The 25,521-nt window shown below is 40.0% G+C and overlaps 2 protein-coding genes and 1 long non-coding RNA gene across 25 annotated transcripts in view; 1 reads left to right on the forward strand and 2 right to left on the reverse strand.

Annotated features, from left to right (window-relative positions):
- Positions 1–13,324, reverse strand: part of RGPD4 (RANBP2 like and GRIP domain containing 4) — a 48,389-nt gene extending 35,065 nt beyond the window's left edge. For 3 of the 5 annotated variants that reach the window (XM_084514796.1, XM_084514795.1, XM_084514794.1), the window contains exons 1-9: positions 13,083–13,324; positions 11,137–11,204; positions 10,541–10,652; positions 9,413–9,565; positions 8,305–8,535; positions 7,781–7,926; positions 6,248–6,440; positions 5,625–5,715; positions 4,539–4,748 (exon numbers count right to left, since the gene is read on the reverse strand). In XM_084514796.1, coding sequence (XP_084370922.1) covers positions 4,539–4,748; positions 5,625–5,715; positions 6,248–6,440; positions 7,781–7,926; positions 8,305–8,535; positions 9,413–9,565; positions 10,541–10,652; positions 11,137–11,204; positions 13,083–13,157 — 1,279 coding nt within the window. In that variant the 5' untranslated portion in view covers positions 13,158–13,324. The remainder of the gene's footprint in view (positions 1–4,538; positions 4,749–5,624; positions 5,716–6,247; positions 6,441–7,780; positions 7,927–8,304; positions 8,536–9,412; positions 9,566–10,540; positions 10,653–11,136; positions 11,205–13,082) is intronic. The other 2 variants (XM_084514798.1, XM_084514797.1) reach the window with 1 other exon arrangement.
- On the forward strand, positions 6–3,639 carry LOC311434970. The gene is made up of 2 exons (XR_014691859.1): positions 6–453; positions 3,334–3,639. It is a non-coding gene; the product is annotated as an uncharacterized lncRNA (long non-coding RNA).
- A 2,790-nt stretch (positions 13,325–16,114) lies between the features above and the next one.
- The window catches only part of LIMS1 (LIM zinc finger domain containing 1), a 63,925-nt gene continuing 54,518 nt past the window's right edge, over positions 16,115–25,521 (reverse strand). For 12 of the 19 annotated variants that reach the window (XM_084515609.1, XM_084515604.1, XM_084515595.1 and 9 more), the window contains 7 exons: positions 25,041–25,161; positions 24,094–24,243; positions 22,894–23,044; positions 22,035–22,127; positions 20,740–20,788; positions 18,481–18,556; positions 16,115–17,644 (listed from right to left, as the gene is read on the reverse strand). In XM_084515609.1, the coding sequence (XP_084371735.1) occupies positions 17,530–17,644; positions 18,481–18,556; positions 20,740–20,788; positions 22,035–22,127; positions 22,894–23,044; positions 24,094–24,243; positions 25,041–25,161 (755 nt within the window). In that variant the 3' untranslated portion in view covers positions 16,115–17,529. Of the gene's footprint in view, positions 17,645–18,037; positions 18,230–18,480; positions 18,557–20,739; positions 20,789–22,034; positions 22,128–22,893; positions 23,045–24,093; positions 24,244–25,040; positions 25,162–25,521 lie in introns of all 19 variants that reach the window. The other 7 variants (XM_084515607.1, XM_084515592.1, XM_084515594.1 and 4 more) reach the window with 1 other exon arrangement.

Consider the following 25,521-nt stretch of genomic DNA (forward strand, 5'->3'; position numbering starts at 1 on the left):
AAAACAAAGTTGTAGGAAGTTAATACCTGCATCCTAATTAGGAAGACTTGTATCTGATTGAAGCCAGATTTCTTTAAATGAAAAGTAGAGTTTTAGTATATATATCACACTGAAGGAGCTTCCTAGCAGTCTCTTCCCATCTTTTTGCCTTCATCTAAGCTGGAAATAAGCATTTTAAAAATAAGACGTAGCATGAAGTGATTTCGGCATCTATTTATATTATATAAATATCTTCTGAAGAAGCAGCATCCACTTCATGGAGTGCACAAGCTAAGTGTATTATGGAGATAACATTTCCACTGAAATGCGTAAGGATTTTAAATTTTAGCCTCTTCATTTTGAGGCAGCAGATTAAACTAATGTATTAAACAGGAGTACTGCAGTTTTTCTAGTTCTGTAATGTGGAGGAATGGTTAAGTGAAGTAGGTCATGTGAATGTTGAGCAGCTAGGAGGTCGTGAGTTAAGAAAGTATCGAACGCAGCTCATATGAGTCTGAGAAAGTACGTAACGTCTGGGAGCTAATCAGGCACAAGGACACGATATCCGTTGGAGGTTTGGGAAAGCACTAACTGTGTTATTTCGGTTGATGGGAGTGAGAAACTAGCTGATAAAATAGAGAAATGCACTAACCAATCATGAGCTTAGCTTTTGCAATATGTATGAGCTAATTATATTGGATTAGATAAAAGACGACTGAGCTATCCAATAAATCGAAGTTCACTGATCACTCATATTGAGCGTCTGTGTCTTCCTTCCGTCGACAACAAATGTCCTCGCAACAAATGGCGCCCAAACAGGGACAAATCTGAACGGGAACAGGGACTCCGCTGGAGTTGAACCTGCGAGCCACGGTTGGACGGAATATGGGAACCGGTCCTGCAACGCAGCTCAGGAGGTGAAAAGGATGAAAAATTGCTGAATCCCCGCACCCGAGGTCTGAAAGGTGAAAGGGATGAAAACTTGGAACCCCCGCACCCGCAGCTTGGAAAGGAGTCCTCGCACCCGGGATGAGCCTATAGAGGGTCCCGCCGGAAAGCACCGCCGAGGTCTTTGCAAAGGCTGCAACGGTACCGACGTATATAAAGGTATGGAGAGACAAGCGGCATATGATTTGCTCAAATGCTTTTTAGAAAAGTGGAGCGCGCAGCTTATAGACTGCAAAAAGGATTTACCAGGATTATTAGCATATGGAGTAGCGCTGGGTTGTTCTATCAATCCTGATACAGTTTTTGAACAAACAGTGTGGCGTAAATTTGGGGACAAATTGTTTGATGAAGTTATTGATGAAAATAAGGCTGCTGAAAAGTTATTGAAGCTTTGGAAAGCAGTCACTAATGCCTTAGTTATACATCAGGCTGAGCAGAGAGTTGCTGCTACCGCTACAGAGCGACTGGGATTGCCGGGAAGTGCTGGAGCTGGGCATTGCCCACTGCCGCCTTCAGTGAGAACAGTAACGCTGCCTCAGGGGGCTATGGGGCAATGGGAGCCTCCCCCCCCCTCAGTCCGCAGAATCGAACAGCAGCCGACCCTCACCGTGAGGCGAGTCGGCACAGAGCAGAGGGACGGACATCAGGACCCTGCAGCCTGTCTGACGTAACCACGGAAGCAGCGGCGGCTGTGCTGCTTCTCTCTGGCATTCTTTTTATAAGAGGTTTACCTTGCAATGCAAAAGGGATACTAACTGGAGTGTTAATAATTGTATGTGTTATTCTTAAATGTCCAGGTATTTTGTGTTGAAAGTATTTGTGTAAGGGTAAAGTTTTAAAACAAAGTGTTGCAAGTCACTTCAGGAGGAACACAATGAGAGACAATACTTGTTTGTTTGGTTATGATTCTAAATTATATTGGCCGCACGTGTTGTTTGCTTATCATTCTAAATTATATTCTTGTGGTATGATTGCGGTTGTGGTATGATTGAGAGTGAGATGTGCCAGAGGCCTCTGAGTGTACAATTGTGCTCTGAGTGTACAATTGTGCTCTGGGTGTGCAAGTGTGCTGTGTACTGTGTTAGTGAGAGCCCATTTATTGCCATAGTACAGGCTGAAATCATAGGAAATTAGTACTGGTCGAGCAAAATCATGTTTCACAAGTATGGAGTCATTGTGTGAAGTAGCCACTTGGAGAAACTTAAGGGAACGTACTGTTTAAAACTTTTTGATCATAATGAGTCAATTCACAAATCCATTACTTTCTTGAAAGAGCACATGAGAAAGAGTCAATATGGTATCAATCCTTTCAATCAATGGTTCACTGATTTGTTTGAAACAATGCATAGATGGTTACTGGGATTAGTCAAAGGGGGATTAAAGATTCTGTTCGCTGTGGTGTCAATCATCATTGCATGTAGTACTGTGATAAATGTGGTTAAAGGGTTACTTGCAAAAATGCTATAAAATGTTATAGAGATTTTGAAATGGTGCCGGAAACAGGTACCCAGGGGATCACTGCAAAGTGGACTGAAGCAGCTTTAGAATCTGCACACGCCGAAGATGACCAGGAAGAGGTTCCTGATAATTATTCTGACAATGACGTGGGTTGTGACACCTCGACAACTGTCAAGAACAGCCTTCGATCACCATCAAGTGATTAGGTTTAAGTGTGTTACTATTAAGTTGTGTTACTTACTATTAATTGTGTTACCATTAAGTGCTTACAGTAATTGTAGTGTTATTAGGGTTAAGTTGTATAGTTGTGTTATGTTATGTATCCTTTCAGAACATGCTTGTTTGGGGTCCCAATAGGGGATCCAAAGGAACTGAGCGAAATGTTAGCACCATATTCTGCCAGTATTACTCTGCTTAATGGATCTTTTTCTGACTGTAGGAACTGCACATGCTTTGACTAGCATTAATAAGCTTGCTTGTTGGGCTGTTAAACAATCAAATGTAACAACTGAGATTATTACCGAAATGGCACAAGATATGGATAGTCTTAGGCATGCTGTGTTACAAAATAGGGCTGCAATTGATTTTTGCTTTTAGCGCAAGGACATGGATGTGAAGATGTAGAAGGAATGTGTTGCTTTAATCTCTCTGATCATGGTCAATCAATTCACAATCAATTGAAATAGCTAAGGGATCATACACAAAAAATTACGATACAGAATAATTGGTTTGATGATTGGCTTAAATCTGTCTTTGGAAATGCAGGGGGATGGGTTTTTTACTTAATCAAAGAGGGACTTCGCCTTTTGCTTATAATTATGTTGATTATAATTGCTGCGCAGGTGGTCTTTAACTGCTTATCTAGGAAGCTTGAACAACTCACTGAAAAGGCAGTTGTAGCCCAAATTAAAAACGGGGGAATTGTGGAGGAATGGTTAAGTGAAGTAGGTCATGTGAATGTTGAGCAGCTAGGAGGTCGTGAGTTAAGAAAGTATCGAATGCAGCTCATATGAGTCTGAGAAAGTACGTAACGTCTGGGAGCTAATCAGGCACAAGGACACGATATCCGTTGGAGGTTTGGGAAAGCACTAACTGTGTTATTTCGGTTGATGGGAGTGAGAAACTAGCTGATAAAATAGAGAAATGCACTAACCAATCATGAGCTTAGCTTTTGCAATATGTATGAGCTAATTATATTGAATTAGATAAAAGACAACTGAGCTATCCAATAAATCGAAGTTCACTGATCACTCATATTGAGCGTCTGTGTCTTCCTTCCGTCGACAACAAATGTCCTCGCAACACTGTAATGCTCGTGAAATCTCTATCTTCAGCAATGTTAAAATAACTTGAACACAGTTTCTAACTTAAAGCCAGACTTTTTTTGGCAATTATGTTTTTGCACTTATTTCCTTATCAGGGAAAATCTGTAGGCTGCATGCAATACACACAGAGACTTTCGTTGTTTTAAAATACATAACAAAAAATACCATAAATAAACTGCTTATGAGAGGTTGTGGTAGTATAAGCTTTTAGTTATTTAAGATAAAGGACTGTAAGCCTTATTATCTAAAATTACCTAAGAGAGTTAGGTAGTATGCACAACAGATTTAACAGCCTAAAAGTTAATAAAAATTATCAGCCAGGTAAAAAAAACTACTAGTACTCTAACCTTATTACACCAAAATTCAAAGCCAGACTTCATCATCAAGTCAAGTTCAAAAAATGAGAAGTTTTTACTAGTTTGCAACTCCTCCTAAAGTTACTTTTTTTGGTGCTCATAAGACTGTATTCATAGGTCACATAGGAAGACAGACCTGCCTTCCCATTGATGCTTACTGATGTCCAAACACAAAGCTAAACAGGCAGCAGCAAATGAAAATGGATCAGAACAAGCTAGAGAACACAGAAAGGATAGAAGTAGGGAAGTATGTGACAGATTCTTAAGAACCAAGCATAACAATACTGCTTCTCAGCAACATGTTACAGCATAAATTGAAACTCCTTACATATCACTCTTTTGGAGTGATTAGGGCCATACTAGCTGTTCAGTGTTGCTATCTGTCTCTTACTGCAATACTAAGTATTTCTAGAAGAACCTCTGGTACAGACAGTCATGTTTATGCTGAGTTTCAGAGAGTAACACCTCTTACCAGCATCATATTTATGAAGTTCCACTTGCACTGGTGCTTGCGTACTGATATTTCCGATATCCTCTGTACCAAGGAAAGACCTCTCTCTGGAAACTCCACTCTTGAAGAGATGATCAAATAGTGTAGATGAACCACTTTTGTTTGCCAAAGATTCCACTACCTCTTTCAGGAAGTCTTCCTTGCCATGGCTCAATTTCAGCAGCATATGGCCTAGAAAACAAAAACATCACATAGATAAAAGAGTGAACTTCATTAAGGAAAGTAACATTTGATACAGTGGGCTGTTCTTGCTACTGGAGGCTGAGAATCAAGATTTCCCCTTATGAAACTCACAAACTGGTAAGTTATATCCTCTCTGTAATTAGGTCAGTGTTTCAGCATATAGGCTTTCTAAGCCTTTAGTGACACCAGTCCCAAGGCATTGGTTTTCCTGGAGAACTGGATTTAGAGAGTGTTTTTTTTTTTTTTTTTTTTTTTTTAATTATTGTTCTAGGGGCATTGCAACTGTATTCAAAATAAGTAGCTATAACACAAGTCGGAGTTGATCTTATCAAAATCCATTCTGGAACAATTCAACCTGATGTCTACTGTTCTATTGTTTTTTTTTTTCTTGTTTGTTTTCATCTAGGGGCTATAGAGCATGTAGATTGAAAGCCTGCCTAAGCTTAGCAATAGAAACAGCAACCCTGATGAACAAATAAGGGGATGGAAAGGACAGAGAAACAGTAGTATTTTCTTTTATGCTTGGGCTAACAATACTTGTAAAATAGAACCAGCAGGCAGAAGCCATTTTCAGATTAGGAAATGCTAAAAAGTTCAATTCTACTTTAGTGTCCTGGAGATAAAAAGAAAAAGCTCACTTGAAAAGAAAGAATGAAGTCTGCCACCATGCTGAAGAGGAGGAAGAAAACATTAGATGTCAGGATCAAACTACTATTTTGCATTTTATATGTAGTCAGAATCCAGAGAGTATTACTGTGTTTTTCAAGACACAACGTGTATTCTTTAACAAGAGTCACTTGATTCTTAAAGTAGCTATTCATAAGACTAAAATGGAACTAAGGGATTTTAATTATTTTTCATTACCAGACTGGCTTTTCCGATCACAGGCCAACATTTCCAGCGTATCTTGTCCAGTATGCTCCCCTTTTATTAGTTTTGACTTTGGTTTAGGAACCTGGTGAAGAATTGTTATAGCTTCTTTACTATACAAAGCAGATCACTTAAATTAGTCTCAAAAGTTAGGAAACAAACAAAAAAAATAAGAAAAATGCACCAATTCTGAAGGTACTATATAACATATCCTTGGAAATATATGAGGTGGACAAATGCATCTATTGCAAATAGCACACTTTTTTAGTTCTGCTGTCTAAGCAAGAATATGGGAGTTACTCAGTTCATCTTCTTCCCTCCTTACACCAATAAGCTTACTATTCATTATGTTTTCAGCTGTATTGCAGAAAAGAACAGACTGCAGAAAATACACTCATTAGCCTTTAAGAGTCAATTTACTTTTGACAAGAAAAGCACAGTTGACGATACACTTTTATTCTAGTGATGTCACTTGAAATCTTTTAAAGAATTGTGGAATAATAAGATTTGGTGAGGAGGGAGTCTTACAAACACTAATTAATTTTCAGAATACAGATGTTTAACAGAGCATTCCAAGAACCGCATCAACTAAAGGCATACACTAAAAAACAACTTACCTGGAAACTTATCAAGTAACACAATGCTGCCAGTTCACACGCCTCTCTCCACTGTGCCTCATTCTCCTGAGCCATTTTCAGTAGCAAGGTTCCTGCATACATGTATAACTGTCCTTTCATTTCAATGAAGGTACGAGATAACTCGTCAGTCCCATTCACATAGGTTTTCACTGAGTGAAGCACACGATCAAGGCTAAAACATAGAAAAGACTCATTCTGAGCAAAGTCCTGGTAAAAGCTATAGCATGATTTGGGTCGGTGTTATTTAACCGTGAATCGAGTAACTCGAGTTAACTAGAAGGCAGAGTAACTGTCTCAAACTCCTAAAGCTCTCAGCTTTGTTTGTTGAAGTAAAATTCACTTCACTTACCAAAAGGACAGACCAAAATACAGTTAGACCGGTTCTTCCAAATAAGAGGTACTGCAGCAATCTGAATAGCTGCAGGCCAGTAAATAATCTCCACTCAGGAGCAGCTTTCCAATAAACAGTCAACACACTCTTTCAGTAACCTAACAAAACTATAATAGCTGTTAACATTGCCACGATCCAGAAGTGCTTCAGATCTAAGTACCTTGAAGGACTCTAAGGAAATGTTAGAAGAACGACTACATGTTTATGGTCAACGTTGGGGGGGGGGGGGGAGAAATGAAAATGTCTTTGGACATTACCTATTCCTCAACCATTACCTGTATTGCTTCATATACTCATTCAAGAAGAGCAGACCGAAGAACATTGTTTGTTTTTGTTTTTGTTTTTAAAAAAAAAAAAGGTAACAATCATCATCTAAGCAAGGAACAAAGCTATGACAATAGAAGTTAGTGAGAAAGGGAATCACAGAACTGTAGGGGTTGGAAGGGACCTTGAGAGATCATTGGGTCCAACCCCCCTGCCAAAGCAGATTTCCCTAGAGCAAATTGCACAGGTAGACATCCAGATGGGTCTTGAACGTCTCCGGAGAAGGTAACAGATAGAAGAGAACGTAGATCTAAGGGAACATAGCTCTTCATCAACAAATTGGCTACAAATGTTGTTTTATACTACTTCACCTGTGACACAGACGATATGCCTTGAAACCAGCTAGCCCTGAAACACTATCCAGTTTTCTCTGAAGGTGAATGTTCTTACTGCAGGCAGCTTCCTCCCTTCCAATTATATTATATACCTAAAGTTTTTAATTATTCCAGCACGTATTGCGTTAACTTGACCAGGACAAAGCTGATACACAAGCATCTGGGAAATTTTAATGAGACAGTTGCTGAGGTACAGAACATTCTCTTACTGAAGGGCAAGAAGGTAATTGACCCAAGATAATATTGAGTCTTCCTCATGGTTATGGGCTGACTACTCAAACAAGACTTATGGCTTGGGGCTCAAGCCTATTAGGAACCTTTCTTTATTCTAAAACAGAGTCTCCTCTCCCATCCACAAACTGGTTACACAATGAAATTGAAGCTTGTTTTGCAACCTAGAAAAATACATGCAATTCATAGTTTTTTTGTTTTGCTTTAAATACAGAGAAGTTAAAACAATACCTTTCGAATGCACTTCTGCATTCTTGCATGTCTCTAGAAGATAGCGTCACTTTAAGAAAGCTGCAATAGGCCAGCAGATGATCCTTCTTGATAGTTTTCCAATTACTTTTATCAGACTCCAAGTCTTGTACAGATTCCAGGTATTCCTAAAGAAGAAGGTTCAGAGGATAAGGAACAGTCATCCTTCCATAAAGGCAAAGACAGTACTTCTCCAAAACAAATCATTATCATTTAATGCGTAATCTATTTCCACTACTGAGATATTCTTCAACAGCAAAATTCCAGGGAACTATTTGCCTGAACAGTTTGGTCCCTGAAATTAGAAACTAAACAACTCCGTAACATTTAACTCTAGGAAGAAAACTCCAAAGAAGTACTTTGTAATTTGAGTGGTTCCACTAATTTGCATTTGAAGGAGTTAAATCACTTGCGAAACAGCTGTCAGTGTAACTAACTAAGAGACACAAACTATCCAGTTTAAAGGATATGGAAGATAATTACAATATCAAAATATGATTACACACCTCAAATGTCTCTATGACACAGGAGCACCATTCCAAGCTTGACTGCAAAGGTATTTTCTTCTTTGCTTCCTGACAATGGAGAACAGCATCTCTTAGCCTATTATTTGAGCGGTAGAGTGTAACTAGTCTGATGTTAATGTAGATATCATCTGGTCTTGCATAGAGCTCTGCTTGAATCATGTCGAAAAGTTGATTCCATCCATCTTCACCTTTACAATCCAGCAACTGCTCCTATTGAACATGAAGGCAGCGCATTAATATTTCATCTTGCATGTGGGCCTTTTCAACAACTACATTAACAGACAACTCTTGCCTCCACCACACAAACTACATTGAACTATTAAAGCTGAAAAGCTTCCAGTTATTACGAAGCTTAATGAAACACTCAAACATTTAAAATAAGGAAAAAAAACAGAATTTGTCTCTTATGGATAGTATGTTCAGCTTGTGAAACCATTTGGTTCAAAGGCAGCATATCCTGCCACAGAATAGCCTGTCTAAAACAAACATCTTAAGACTAAGTGTCATTGCTGCTGTGTTACACAAAATTAATACCTGTGCAAAAGTGAGACTGTGCGACTGAAGGCTTTTACACAGTAATTGAGAGTTAGAGCATTCCTTACTTTCTGCTGTATTTAATCCAAATTTAGAAAACAAAAAAGCAGCATAGAGAGCAAGGAAGTCTGAGTTCTCAGGCCTGATACCTTCCTGCCAGTCACACAATAAATAGAGAACTGCCTACCTAGTCTTAACTTCTTGGATGTGACTACTAACATGATTTTCCTGCATTTTTGAAGACTATCAACCCTGAAACCTTGAGAAGTGTACGAAAGCCTGCAGTTGCAGTTTTCTTGAAAGCTAGACAGAAGTGTCAAATGGCAGAGAAATTAACATTTCTTTAAATAGAAGAATATTAAATCTAGAAAAATAGAATAAATTCTAGAAGAATTACATCTAAAGAATATTAATTCCATTAGATTTAATACTCAAGATTCTAAAATAATTTAGCCAGGAGTTTTACAGAAGATGACACGGGAAAAGTGCTCCTCCAGTCAGATGCTAGAAGCTTCTTAACGTCACAGAACAGAGGTTGGAAATTGGCATTTACCTTCAACTTGTACACAGCAGGGCTTCCAGGAAACAACTTAGCAGATTTTTCAACCCAGTATTTTGCTCTTTCATCAGTGACGTCATTATTGCACAGTAACTCCGCTATCTTCAGTACCAGATCTTTCTGCGTTGGGTTCAACTCCACAGAACGCTAGTTTTCCCCATGCACACACACAGGAAAAAAAGTCAGGAAAAAAAAGGTAACTTGATCTTGCAATCCACACAGAATGGGAAAGAAAATTACAACAGTCATTGAAAAGACACAGGTATTCAAATTAGACAGATCTATTAGTAAATACTTTTTGAATAAGTTAAGAAAGACCTCAGTTTCTAAATGCATCACTAGTCTACAGCACCCAGATACATCTGCTGCAACTCAAAAGAGCAAAAATTCAGAAAAGAAAGAATTTCAAAGGGAAAAAACGCAGAAGCCAGCTACTCTGCCCCCACCAGCAGCTATACGCAGGCAGCTGGACTCTTAAGTACCTTTAGTCTAACTCCATATAGACATTTTTGAAGAAATATATAATTAAGTCACACACTACAACAAGCTGGGATGTATTGGCAGCAAAACTTTTGAGCACATCCTCTCCCTCCCCAAAACCTGAACAAAGGCATTCTGATGGTGAATTTTTCATTGGGCAATCATATAAATAAATGTAAATTATGTTCGCCCTGCCCCATCTCACACCCCCCCAAACAAAACCCCCAAAAAAAGCAATAAATACGAACAACTAGAAAACACCCTAGGTCTAGTCTTCCAGTAGCAACTAGATTACTGCTGTCACCTGAGCCCTTGCTAAGAATCTGTGACTGTTGTCAAATTCCCTAGTCCAAAGGGCAATGTATGATATGGAAAGAATTTAGTAGCAGGTAGCACAAAGACCCAGTCTAGGTCACAAAAGAATCATCTTAAAAAAAATACTGATGAAGCAAAACACATCAAATGAAGAATCCCCTCTGCAGTATGTCATATACACCTTTGGCAACAGAAAGCATACATATTACACTTTTTCCACAAACATGTTTTCTTCTATGCATTTAAGTCAAGTCCAGAACAGATTGATTTTAAAAGTCCCTTTACAATAGATTAAAGCAGGACATCGGAGGTCGGTGGAGTACTTACCTTGTAACATCCAAAAGCTTTTTCTACGTTGTCCTCAGCTTCATAAATTTGACCAAGAAACCTGTGTGCTTTCGGATCTCTTTGCTGTACACTCAGGTATGTCGATATGTATCTATGGAGCAGGAAAAAGAGGATCAATATTCCTCAATAATATGAGTCCCTCTGTCCTCAACCCCAGCCTCCATGGAACCAGGGCAGGAATTTAACATGTGATACAGGAAATGCAGACATGGTTGGTTCTAGATAACTGGTCTGGACCTTAAAGTACAGAACGTTATTTTTACATGTACAGACACTACTTATTTGCCAGCAAGTATTGGTATTTATTAACAAAAAAAAAAAAAAGAAAGAAACTGTAACTGTAATTACTTCATAATACAATGGAATAAAAGCCATTTCAAACAGCAAGTTTTTCAATATCACGTAACTAATTATCTAAGTTGCTGTTTTATAAAGATTTAAACAGCACTTGATACCCACATCTACTGTAAAGCAGCATGATAGTGATCTTGATTTCTCCAGTCTACTTCATATTCACTTAGCTTTTCTAATGTACTTTAGAGAACAGAATAGCAGAACACAGCAACACGTGTTACCTTTTAGCCAGTTCATACTCCTGTATTTCAAAATACAACTTAGCGAAGAAGAATCCTTTTAAAGACTTCTGAAAGGAAAACACACAACAAGCACATTTAGATGTACAACACTTTTAAAGTAATTGAATAGGAAGACCCTTCTGATACTTTTGAGAGACTGAATTTGATAACTAGTTATCAGCTCCAGTCCGCTCCTCATACCCAAAGTTTGGTTTTGAAAGATGTGGGATTTGGAAAACAATGTTTTTCCAGTAACTGGCCAAGGCTACTAACGTGAAATTGAGGTTACTGGTGAAGCAAGCAACAAGCCTTAATACTTCTGACATTTCACAAACACTTCTGACTAAAGAGTGTAGAAGAAGGGAGTCTGCTACATTTAAAATACAGTTTGTTTTTTTCCCCCCAATGTAACAATGTTGCAAAAAGAATCCCTAAAATCTGACAGAGTAAACAAAAAGATGTTACTTAGTCCTGCTCTAGTACATATCACATACAACTGTTTAAATACAGGTAAATGCTTTCTCCCCAACTAAGAAATCCCTCCTACTCTCAGTTTATATACAAAATGCATCGATACAGTAATTTATTTCTAATGTCATCAGTCTGAGATAACTTGAACACACTTGTTCCGGGGATGAAAGATGAAAGGTATTTAAGGAGGAATAAAACAAGGAAACGAAAGTGAGAAAAAGCAAAACAGAAAACTGAGCAAGCAAGAGGGCAAGATGGGAGAAGCATGGGCAGGAGGAAATGAGTCAAAGGAATGAGCTAGAGAACTACAAAGTCACCAGCAAAAACTTCAAGGTAGAAGCTATTTTCAAATATGTATTTAAAATCTGAGCTCCCAACATCGGATCAAAAAAGCAGGTTTTGTCTATGAACTCCAAAATACTGGAGATAGTTAGGCCTAATGACGCAAAACGTGAATCAACTGCCTGCATTCTAAATACATTCAAATCGCTACTCCCCACCCCTCTCCCACCCCCAAGTTATCTATGTAAAACTTTAAGAAGTGAATTTAAATGAAAGCAGGCCTCCTAGTTTTCAGTCCATATTTTCAGGTATCACAAGGGATCAGTGACACGCCAGAGTGGACTCATGCTTGATACCTTGTGTACAGGGATGAAAAGCAACCTCAAAATAAACACTTGCAGCCTTGTAAGACCCTTCCCTCCAAAATCAACACAACAAGGAAACCAGTAACTATTCCCACGGTGGACTGTGCTACACAGTCAGCTGTAAGCATCGTTTGAAAGTCAAAACTAAACGCGCGCGGTGGCCTTGAGCACAAGAAAAGGAGAGGAAATATTTTTTGTTGAGTCCACCGGGGAGTATCAAAACTGTGGGAAACGTATCTGTGAATCCGGCAGCGATGCACTTGACGCTGCCTAGCCTAAACAGCGCCCAAATCGTATAAACTAAGTCACAGGACAACTTTGCTGCTGCTGGGAAAGGCACGAACGGTAGGCACAGGCCCTGCAGGCAGTCCCTAACGCACCACGGCTAGCTCGGGCACATTCACGCCGATTAAAACCAACTCAGAGGGGCAGGCCGGGATCCCTCAGGATTAGGGCCCGCTGAATTGCATCAGTCGGCTGAGCGCTTCCCAGCCATCATGGGCACGGCTGGCGTTTGCCACCCCCCGGGCCCGCTGGGTGACAGGGAGCGGGGCTGTGCGCCCCCAGCTCCCCCTCCCTCGGCGCTGTCGCTTCAGCCAGCGGCCGGCCAGAAACCCCCACACGTAAAGGAAACCGAAACCTGAAGGCGGCTATAAACCCCCTCCTCCCCGTGAGGCGCCGCGGGGCAGGGGCAGCCCCAACCCTCCCCTCACGACGCCGGGACCCCCCCCTCCCCCCCCACCCCATCCCCAACCCCCCCGGGACCCCACCGGGACCCCCTCCGCCTCCCCCCCCACCGGCCAAGGGAAGCGGCGAGGCCTCGCTCACCTCTCTCAGAGAAGGCGCGGCGGCCTGCACGGAGGCGACATAGCGCTCCACCTCGGCCTTGCTGCGCCTCAACATGGCGACGGCAGCAGCGCTGAGCCCGGCCGAGCTCCGGGCTCCCGCTCTGCGCCGCGCCGCGCCGCGCAGCGACGCAACCGCAACCGCTCCCGGCCGGCCGCCGGCCACGCCTTAGGAACGCTGCGCACGCAGCACGCAGCGCGCGCGCTACGCTCGCTACGCTCACTGCGCACACTGCGCACGCTCCCGCGCGCCCCTGCGGCGCCCGCCCCACTGGAGGGTGCGCAGGAGCCGCCGCGCCTTACGCAAATTCCGCCCCCCACAGCGCGGGCGCCCGGCGGCGGCCCCGCCCCCGCCGAATGCGCAGGAGCCGGCGCCACAGTGAGGGGAGGGGCGGGGCGGGGCCATGACGCATGCGCGGGGCGGCCGTTATGGCTGCGGTTGTGGGCGGCCGTTGGGGGCTCCCTGACAGGGCTTCAGGAAATGAGTTTGCAAAGGGTCCCTCAGAAACTAGCTGGGAGCAGCCCTTCAGATGCGCAGGCTGCAAAGTTTGAGACACGAGATAAAAATTATAATTATTGTTTGTTTGTTTATTTATTTATTTATTTTTAAGCCGTAAGGCGGTTGCCCCACAGCTTAATTCCCAGCAGCAGCCAGCTTGCTGGAGGTGTGTGCCCCTCTCGTTTTTCTGCCAGTTCCAGGCACTTTGGTCAAATTGAGGCCACTGGGCTGTCCCCAAGTCGTGTCATATCTCTGTGAGCAGGCTGCGTTAAAAATTCATCCCCTCCTCAGTCTCTAGCGTCCCGCTGACATGCACAAGTTTCCTGCTGTACCTAAGCACTACTGACATCTCCACAACTCCTCCCACCTTTATTAAAAATAAATAAATAAATAATGAAGTATCCACCTTGTTTCTGTAAGCAGCAGCCACCTGACACCCTGCCAGAGTTAACCCTCTGTTTTATTATTAGCCCTATTAATGGTGATTTCTTTACACATTGGTTTTAATTTAAATTAAGAAATAGCATTTTTTTCCCTCTGCTTTTTAAATGACGAGGATTACAAAGTTTGTCAACACCTGCCAGGCTGAGGTCTTAGCGCTGGTGCAGAGGAGAATCTGAGAGCTGGCTCAGGAGTCACTGGAGGAAATTTTTGCTTTTCATGACATGAAATTGCCTTCATGCAGACCAGGTTGAGTGCCTTGATGCTGGTCAGCATCTCTGTGCAATTGGCACCACGTTGTCCCTAGTGGTTGCAACACCAGGAGGGTAGCCCGCCTGACAGGACAGCAGTTGACCATCTTTAGTGCTAACTTTACAACCAGCTTGGCTCACTGCACATCTTGATATCTTGGTAGGAACTGAGCTCAGGATTTGCCACTGCTGGAGGCAGAAAAGCTTTAGGCTCAGCTCCTTCCCCCTACAGCTACATCCATTGGGCTTTCTGAAGTGCTCCCTACTGTTACTCTAAGCAGGAGCTTCAAAAGGAATCTCTCTTCCTCGTGCATGATTGATCCCGTGCAGTAAAAAGGGGGCAAAGCTGAGGCATCCATTCCTAAATCCCAGGCCCACAGCCTTCTTTGAGAGACCTTGTAGGGGTCACGGTTCAAAAAGCAATAATAAACTCAGCCTCTTTAAAGAAAGCATGTCCAGCTATGTGAAATATTTATAATGCTGACAGGCCAGGAAGTCAGCTTCAACACTAGACCTGCAATTGTCCAGGTTAATTGTCTAATTGCTAGCTCCCTCCCTGTTTTGCACTGCTTTTAATAATGCTCTTGATGACAAAATCCATGGGTATTATTTAAATGATAGTTCACTCTGAAGACAACTCCCGAGGGAGCAGTGTGAATTTGGGCAACCCTCCACTGGAGATAGGACTCCAATAATAAGAATACAGAAAAAAAAAAAAAAAACAAACCACCAACACCTGGAGGGTGATTAAAGACTGTGACATATTGCCTACAGAGGCTTGTGAGATCTTCCTTGGAGATACTCAAAACTTGGCTGGGTACAACTTTTAGTGTTGGTGCAGCTTTGAAGTTAGACCTGCCTTGAGCAAATGTTTGGACTACCTGGCCTGTAGCAGCCCCATCCTTCTGAAATATTTCTGTGACGCAGCAGGCTTTGAACCCCTGAACCCTTGGATGCTCGTAGTGCTACATAGTGGGGTCTGAAACACATACACTCCTGTTACTGACACATAGACCACCACCTTGGTGCTACTGCACTATAGCGCAGTCTTCATGATCAAGAATGTGGAAACACAGCAAAAAACATTGTGTTTGGGCCACAGGGTTACTGCGGAGCCTGGAGGAGGTGCAAACAAGGCTGCCACATTCTGGGATATAACCACACAAGGCAGGCCATGCCTCTCGGGGTCAGGGACTGTTTCCACCCACAGTAGGGCTGTGCATACAGTCAGTGGAGTGTGAAAAACCTAGAAGAACTGAATTACAATTTAAAGGAAGTATTGCTGAGAATGGTCTCCTGAACCCATGGCACAGTCGGAAATCCCAACGGTGTTATCAGGCTAGTTATATAAACTCTTTTTTTTGGGGGGGGGGAAGAGGACTTCTTGTCATGAACACAGTTAAGGACTGCATTCAGCTACAGAACTGTTACTGCACTGAATAAACATATACAATAATAAAAATCAAAAATACCTTACCTAATACTAAACTGGATATTTGAGGTGAAAGCCGCATTACATTGAAAACAGGAGAGAGAAAAATGTGGTAGGAAGGTATGCATTTTAAACTCAGACAAGGTATTTTCTTTAGGAAAACCTAAACTGTGCCGATTCAGAAAACAGCCAGAAGAACCAAGTTGTTCCTTACGAAGCAAACTGCAGTTTCTTTCTTAAACCTAAAAACTAAAGTGCATACATAGGTTAGGTGTATGTCTCCTTTAAATCAGGATAAGGAAGTATTTACACAGGCACAGATAGAAGCATAGGGAAGAAAGGCTGCCTCGCTGCTTTTCCACCCATCTCAAACACTCATTTAAGAGAGCTGATACAAGTGTTAATAACATAGCCTTTATTGATGACACTGGAAAGATGTTTTGAAGCAACCAGTTCTCCATAAACAGGAAAGGAAATTTTGCTTGCTATGATGTAATTACATAAAATCTGTGTAAGTCACTAGTATGAAAAAGAAAAAAAAAAAAACACGTGTACTTGGTAACACAGTACCATCAGGAATTCCTGAGTAACTGCATTTTCAATAGAAAAGGGAAAAATAAAACAGGTGTGCACGAACAGAAGTCAACGGTATAAAACAATCAGGTGTATGTTATAAGGAATTCTGATGACTTGTGAACTCAGTTCTTGAGGATGACTAAAGAAATAGATCCTAGTAGGATCAAACCACATATATTTACACTCACAGTGTAAAAGTAATATTGCCAGTTAATTGAAATATGCATTTCCATTACTGTTCTAGAAGTTAAAGAAGGCTAAGAAGCTAAATTTAAACCTCAGGTGTTCACATTTGTAACAAAATTCCTCTTGCATCCTGAATAATTAAGGCAAAGTATGTTATCTTTTGAAAATACCTTGTATATAGTTTCTGCATAAAAATATGAAATAAAAATAAAACTATATATATATATTTAATGGAACACTGTTATGTATGGTCCAGCAGAATAAGGCACAAAAAGTAAATACAATGCAAAAGCATATATAAAAGTTAATGTGTTACTCTGAATGGAATATAGCAAAATTCAAGTAGTTCTGAGTATGCTCATTTCTTGCAGTAGGAATATAGACTTCATACAGATATTTCATGCTAAGTCTGATGTACAGATTCATCATGTAAGCACAAACAATCAGAAGCAGGTCATTTGTACAGTAACTGTATCTAGAAATAAGATACTTTTCAAACCATCTGAAACCAGGCTCCTTAATGAGACTATTTGACCTGAAATCTTGGCATATTTTTGTTTTTGTTTTTTTTTTTTTTTTTTTTCCCATGAAGTGAGGTATGTTTGGTTTCTTGCCCTAGACACTTGAAGTTTTATATTCATGCTTAATCTGCACATCAATACTTTCATTAATATAAATGACACTATGTGTCCGTAACGTTGGACACATTTGCAAAGTGTGTCTTTGCAGGTATTCACAAGCATATTCTCTATCTAAAATTCCACAGAGACTACTGTGAACAGTGGTGGACTTGTACCAATTCAACGGCATTATCAGGGTCAGAAACCTTTCAGGTGAGTTGATATTTAATTTAGTCTGTAAGTGTGGTCTACTTACCAACAACTAAGTATACATGTACATGTATAGAGAATGGAAATTTTCAAAATATCTCAATTTGATTAAAAGGCATGCATCATAATCTATTATCTGATTGCAGCCTCAAAGTCCCTCCCCACGAGTAGTATGTATAACGTTTCCATAAAGAACAGGGAGAGCAGAAAAGTCTTCACTTCCTTCCCAAAGTTTCAGCTAGTTTCTTCAGTCTTTTCTTCAGCTCTAGAGGAAACTTCTCATAGCACTTTTTGCAGACAGGCTTCATATCAAATTCAACGAATTTATTCCTAAAATGACAAGGCAAAAAAAAAAAAAAAAGAAAAAAGAAAATAAGACTTTTTTAATGGCAAGGATATTGAAAAAAATAAGTATCATGGCTCACATACACAGACAAAGAATTAGAACTCCAATTTATACATATCTACAAAGTTACTGCCACGAGGTTATATACATTGTAGACAGTAATTACAGTACTGCATGCGAGTTATGCAGCCTTTTCCCAAGTGTCCATATTTATTAGCTGTGTCACTTACAAGGCCTTTCTAATCTCATTGTAGAGCAAGGCAGACTAAGATAATGAAATAACATTATTTCGAGTTGCAGTTGTGTTAAAAATATTTTGGTTTTGATTGCCATGAATGCATGCAAAAATTTTAAATAAAAGCATCCTTAGCACTAACCAAAGAAGAAAGGAGCAGAGGTGGTGGTGAGAAGGAAAAAAAGTTTACAGACAGATTGGCTTTTTCTTTTTCTGCTTCTCTTTATCCTTCGCTTCACGTTCCCGTTTGGCAAGGCGTCGCTTAAATTCATCTGGCATTTTCTCATAACAATGTTTGCAGACAGGTTTTAGATCAATTTCAACAAACTTATCCCTTTGGAGTTAAACAGAAAAAATAAGGGGACAGAAAAGGAGGAGAGTTAAGAAGACTTAACTGGAGGAAGAACTGAACAGACAGCTGAAAAAGATGTGAATTAGTAAATGGAGCTAGAGGAAGAAAGGCACAATTTTCTCAGTGCTGATCCTATGTTTTTTGTACCATAACAGTTAAACTACAGCAACATCTACACTGTAAAGATAACCACCGATACGTTTTGAAGGCATCACACCTATCAATAAACTTACTTGAGTGTTAACTTAGTGTTGCAGGTTGAACAAGCGAAACAGTTCACACACCATGCCTTATTCAGAGCAGACACAACTAGAGCAAGGGAAAAAAGAAAGGAAATCATTAGCATTACAAAAAAAAATATTTAAAAAAATAAGCTGTAATGTTCACGAGACATGAAGAACAAGCGTTTGATTCATATATCCAGAATTGAGGACCGTAACAATAACATGGCAAGACTAGGAAGGCACATGTGAATGCTGTGCAGTGGGACTATAAAGTGTTGATAAAGCTGTTTCTGAGGGCACACACAGCGCTATGGGCACCAACAAGACCAGTTTAACAAATTTCTGACTCCCATTGCTTGCTTCTACCTCATCTCATAGCATGCCGACCTCAGGCAACTGTTTTGTGAGGCCATGTTTCGAACATGACCTGGAGACTTTTTCAGCTGAAAAGCAATCCAGCAAAAGGGTGTTTATGTTTTCATTCTGTTTCATTCCCCAGATCCTGCTCAGACCACAGTGCCATCAACTGTAGCACTTGGCTGGTCGAAGAAAGTAACATGATCCAGGAATCAGGGTAATTCAGGTAAATCAGGGCTATCAAAGTGAAAAAAAAAGTTATGGACTAACGAGATAAATCACTTTATCATGATAAACATGAATATATTTTTATTCTTTGTTTTGGAGAGAAAGCATTTTCTCTTTGTTCTGTATCTCACTTTTCTGTTCCTCCTCTCTTTCACAGTACACCTTCCCAACTTTCCTTGCCAAAACTTGCTTCTCTTTTTAACCAAATGTAGAGGATCCAAGGCAATGCAATGCTTTTCTCCTATAATGCAACATTTTGTCAGCAGCAAACAGAAACACACCATTGTCATGCAAAACTTTTTTTTTCCTACTCTATTGGGCCAAGCACATCCACAGAAGAATAGCATACAGTTATTCACCTGCTTGACAAAATAATACTAAGCAGATGAAAGTCTTCGCTTATAAGCAACCTCTCCAATACAGTCATAGACACCCTCTTGAAAAACTGCTGTCACAGATGTCTGTTTCACCAGAGAGAGGGAAAAAAAAAGGATACTCATCATTTGTGACAGCAGTTTTTGTCAAATTTCTGTGCAGAAGTGAAAGAAGAAATGTAGAATAATTGAAGACGCGCAATGAAAATAAAGAAATGACAACATTGCAATCTGTTCAGTTCAGTGGCTGACACACACAATATGGGAGTCAGATTACACGGTGTAATGTAAAAAATACACAGAGATGTGGTGATCAGACAAGGCTGCATTATTCATTTGCTTCAAGCCCCAGTGCCTTCATTCAGGATTTCAGCAAAGATGAAGATACGGCTTCCTCCAAAGCCTTCTGGATTGTTGTTCTGCAGGTACAGTCCAGTCCCAAAAACGCGGGGAAAGCACATCCCGGGAATGTGGGTCTCACCCTATATTTACATGACTATGAACTACTTTATGGCTCCTTTTAAAACCTAGAGGCTTCCGCCCACTTTGCTAATAGCTTTGGTTTAGGCGAGGCTAACATTGGTATTACAGTGTTTACTTCAGGCAGGTGTAACCAGGAACAAAGTAATGTGGCATTATTGCAGGTAGAATGATTTGCCTTTGGACACCCAGCTACAATAAAATGCCAAAAAGTGTCCAAAATAATCCCACCCCCCCAAAATTAAAACACTCGTTTCCACTTATGCCTTCACAGGACAGATCTTTACGATTCCTTCCTGGTTTTGTGAAATTATCATCAGCCTAGATTTTCAAGACAGGTGCCTGAGATAGATAGGCAAATATCTCCAGGAAGTGGATTGAAATGGAAGTTAGGCACTTTAAAAAATCTGTTAGAAAGCCCACCTAAATCTTTCAATATCTAAATTATTTTCCAAATCCGGATCATGATCCCTAAATTCATTTGAGAAGACGCCCATGTAGTCATTCTCACAGTTGCATGTGTTCATTTTTAAGGTAGGTGGGGCAGGAAGCCACCAGTGCATCTCCCAGCACCCCTGAACTTTGCTTGTTACTAAAGGTTTTCCAGCTGACCACAGTTCTCTTTAGACACTGTCGTAAAACATTCGCTACTAGGTCTTCTTTCCATTTGGCCTCTGACTAATCAGATCTATCCTAATTTCTGATCAAGACAATGGCTTATTTTGGTTTAATGCAAACAGTCGGGGATTCAACAAGGGTCTGACTTCCACTGTTAGAGAGAACTTCCATCAAAATGTAACGTTAAGAAAACAGTCAGTAAAGTGCTTACCATCTCCTTCAATCACACGATTGCAATGGAAACAAACATCACCGAACAGCTGAAGAGGAAGGAGAAGTAATGAATTTTTAATGGAATGATTTTATCAAAGGTAGCTTCTCAAAATAACAAAACATTCTATTTTGGCTTAAGGGCACAGTAGCTTTACTGTTTATTTCAGTAAAAAAAAAAAAAGAGAAAATCGGCAGGTCTGCTTTTGTTTTCCAATTAAGTTTCGCATTCATCTTATCAGAAAAAGTCTCTGTAATGCTGAAGGTGAAAACATCTGTTTGCATCTGCATGACCCTCTAAAAATGTTTATTTGATTTGTTTTGCTATTTCTCTAACCCTGAACATTTAAAATACAGCAAAGTCACATACAGATCTTCAGCAACCATCCAATTTAACATTTGGAGCCATGACTAGAACAACATACCACTTTTTCTGGCAAAAGCTGTAAGGAAATGCTATGTTTATTTATTTTTCTTAAAATCAATCGATCAATAAATAAAAGGCCAGAAATCCTTCATTCCATGGCATTTATTGCCTAAAAGCGTGCCAGCAACATTTCAGTCATCTGCTCTTCATCACTGACAAATTAAGAATCCATCTGTAATTAGAAGATGCCTTACAACTCCCAGGGATAATTCCTCCTCTTTACTTAGCCAAGCAAAGGTGTGTACGTGACACCTTGTGGTTGGCTTCCAAATAGAAATGGTTTACACCTTGCAGTGCTGGACTGCACAATTAAGGGAGTCTGCAGGGAACTGTACGTAGCTCTTATTTAAATGCAAGCGGTCACTAGGTGGTGTCCTCTGACAAATTAAGTCTTTGTAGTCTTAGGCAGCTGAATGAATGAGCTGGGTGATGCTGTGTATCCTAACACAGATCATCTTAGAGTAGCAGAAAAAAACACGCTACTCACAAAGGCTTCGTGTTAAACCACAGCTCCTGAATCGCAAATCTGCTTTAACTTCTTGGGAAAGATTGGGTGTTATTAGCTGCTCTCACCTCGCAGACATGCAAAAGCTTGAAACAGCTCTACATAAGCGCCACTAAGCTTGAAGAGCAACTCGATACTGATTAGCCCATCTAGTCTTTGTGAAATCCCTGAAGTTTTCTTTTTCAATGCCAGATTTATAATTAGAGAAACCGATAAAAATTAACTGCAACAGAGCATCTGCTAATTAGCTTTATACCCACAGGTGATTATGAGAAAACAGAATAATGCCTATGGTCTTCCACCTCCTTTAATAAAATCCATTCATGAGTTTAACAACACAATTTTGAAAAATAGGCAACCTTACCTGATTGTAGTGGGTTTCACAATATGCCAAGCCTTTTCTCTCATAATGACGATGACCCAGGAATGGCTTCTCACATTTCGCACACACAAAATGCTATGAAGAAAATTATATACATTTTTGGATTACTTGGAAGCAATTGTAGTTTTTTGGAAAGCAAATTAAATGATGTGATAAAGCAAATTAAATGATTAAACGTCACGTCTACTGAGCTAGCTATGCTGTCTTGCAAAGGAGAATTAAAACTTGTCTTCAACATTTCAATCCAAAAGTTACAAAAAAAGCAAGCAAAGCGATGTGTTATCAATTAATAGAATGAATGGAGATTAAATAATAAGCACCATCATTACACTTTTGTGAAGAAAGCTCTTGCTGGAGGAGATTTTCAACACAAAAGGAATAGGCTGCTTATCTTCCTAAGTTAAAAGGAAGATATGGAATTAAGTCTTGTACATGCCCTTGAAATATGAAACCTTCCCATGAAGTGCTTTAAATGTGGCAGGTAACTGTGAAAGACTTAAGAATATTATGGTGCCCAGTAGTATTACAGCTGTCACAGAACTTTACTGCCTTTCCATATATCCTCCTCTTCACTTTGTGAAATTTTCTTCTATAAGGAGCTGGCAGTGCTTCCTCTGATTAATGATTTTAGCTTCACAGTCAAAGGTCTCTGCAAGGTTGGAAATAACTCTCATCTCACAGTGAAAGACCAGACATAAGAAGGTTGAAAATGGGATTAGGAGAATGCATATACTAATTATTCCTGCATCCTTTTCTAATCCTTTCATGTAGATTGATCAGCAATATTCCAGCTATGTTAATATTTAAACTTGTGAAAGACAATGTATCAGCTATTGTTTACCTCCACATGCCACTGTTTGCCCATAGCATTCACCACTCGTCCTTCAATTGGTCTTCTACATGCTCCACAGATGGGGACACCCATTTTGTCATGGCAGGGTAAACAATATAATTCTCCCTTCAACTCACGAGCATCAGCAGTAAGCTCCTTCCTGTTCAAAAGTTAATTAATTGAGAGCATGAATAAAGGAACTGAATGATTTCAACTCTTGAGAGTTTCTGGAGATAACCTAATTTTTAGCATTTGTTTTAGAGATTGGATTTATACTACAATAATGGATCTAACAGCATCAAATATGGCAATTCTTTTTTTTTTTTTTTGAAACAAGACTGATTCCATAGTAAACTGAGAAAACCCTGCTAAGTACAATGCATTAAGTCTCTCTGAAAATAGCTACTGAGCTGTTTTCAAACATGTTTGAAAGCTGTAGTCATGCTTGGCTTCTATTCTGGTCCTCTTATCACCTGTTTATTTTAGATTTACATAAATGTAACTGAAAGGAAAATGCAATTCTTTACTTTTTCCCTATGGCATTAAACATCAGAGAAAGAAAAATACGAGCTGACACTGGCACTGACGCAATAGTACAGGTTGCTTTTCAAATAAATCAGCCTTTGTTATGGCACTGAAACGATAGCTTCCTTTATACCAAAAATAAGCAACTAATAATACAGTGTGCTGTATCCTACAATGTCCCCTGATCTGTGCATCTGGGGATGTAGAAACACGAATCTACGTAGACTACACTTGCAGAAGCTGATAAAATGAGGTAAGGGAAAGCTTCTAAGAAAATGTCTTTAAAAGGAATGAACAAAGTTTTCATGCAACTCAGCTAGAAATAACATAGGCAAGATAATAAGCAGCTAAGGAGGATCACTTTTCTACCCTTTGTTGCAGAAGAAGAAGCTATCAGTCATTTTGCTGCTACAGAAACATCTATCTGTGCCCAGACTTCATATTTCCTACGGAAATGCTGAAAATTACAATCTTTCATTACTCCCCAACATACTGGCTGTTGTCTGAGCGAAAGGTCTAACTCCACCATCCCAAAAGCAACAACCAGACACACATCTGGCTACAAGGCACCCCAAACCTGTCCCTCTTCCCTGTGTAACAGGACTGGATTTCACTTTAAAATGTACATGGATGAAGCAAAGAAAAACAGCATTTTCTTGTCTTCCTTTGCAGAACTCAAGTTACCCGCAGTTTGCACAGTTGAAGTGATCAGGGTGGTAAGGATCATTTTTGAATATGAGAGGCTGTTCATCAATAATGGCATGGCACTTCTGGCAAATGTACTTTCCCAAGCCTCTGGCCTTTTCCCTGTTATGGCAAGGACGGCAGAGATGCCTGAAACAACATAAAAAACGTAGGTAAGTACCAGCACCAGTTAGTACAGTGAAAAATATAGATCAAACATCTATTAGAACTTCATTTCAATCAGCCTTTTTGAGGAGAAGGAGGGCTATCATATTTCCTATCATTTCAGGACTATAATTTCTTCAACTTGTTTGAATTTAAGCTGTGTCAAAAACACAGAAAACAACTTTCACTACAGATTCTCACTGCTGAGTATTTTATTCTCAAACTCTTAAAAATTTAGCTTGGAAGCTGGATGGCCACACAGGTCCTAATTGTATAAAAGCAACTCTGTATGACATATTAAACTTATGAAGTCAATGGCCATATAATCCACTTGCAAAACATCCTTGTGATTACAGCTGGTAAATAAGGGAAGGCTCCCAATGAACTGAAAACATTTATTGATGAATAAGGTGCTGAACTGGACTCAAATTGGAAACCCATGTTGGAAAAACAAGAATTGATTTAAAAAAATACAATACTTCTGCATCTGAATGTTGTCTCTCTTATCAGAATGTACCCTACCAATCCTGAAATGTCACTGGGTACAGACGAGACCTGGTGTTGACAAGAAATCTGGGGTTGAGGTAGATAAATGGTTAAGAATTTATGTGCTTATTCTAAGATATCCATTCTTAATTTTGTGATGCGCCCTCAGACCTTTTTCTCATAAAAGCCACTTCAGTTACTCCACCTCAACTGGAAAGTTTTAAGGGCCATAGCTGCTAAGTCCCACCTCTCATTTCATTTTATTCATGAGCAGTAACACAAGGATGAAGGCCTACCTCCCAGCATTCTTGACAAATCCAATATCTGCCAATACTTGTTGGCAGATGTCACAGCAGAAGCATTCTGGATGCCAACTGTTGTTCATAGCCTTAATAACACGACCAATAATGAACTCACCTGTAAGAAAGACAATACCAGGATTTACAATACCGTGCTGGGCAAAGTTAAAAGAAACCCACAACTGAATCACTACAATTATGTCATCCTCTCCTCATATACTGCCCACCTTCCCCCAAATCTGGTAGGATATATTATTTTCAGTATTGCAGTTCTGGTTCTAAACTCTGGAATTTGGGTTATTTTTGTTTGTTTGTTTGTTTTTGCTGTGGGTCAGAAGCAGGTATCCTTGCTGATGGACAACCTTCTGTTCTTTATATATAAGCCTTTCTCCACCTTCTCTCTGCAATTATCCCTTTCCAGTCCTATCTGTTTTTTCTTATCTGATCTCAAACTCTTGCACAATATACAGAGTTCTTT

The sequence above is a fragment of the Aythya ferina genome (assembly GCF_964211825.1).
Source record: "Aythya ferina genome assembly, chromosome: 1".
NCBI classification, from domain to species: domain Eukaryota; kingdom Metazoa; phylum Chordata; class Aves; order Anseriformes; family Anatidae; genus Aythya; species Aythya ferina.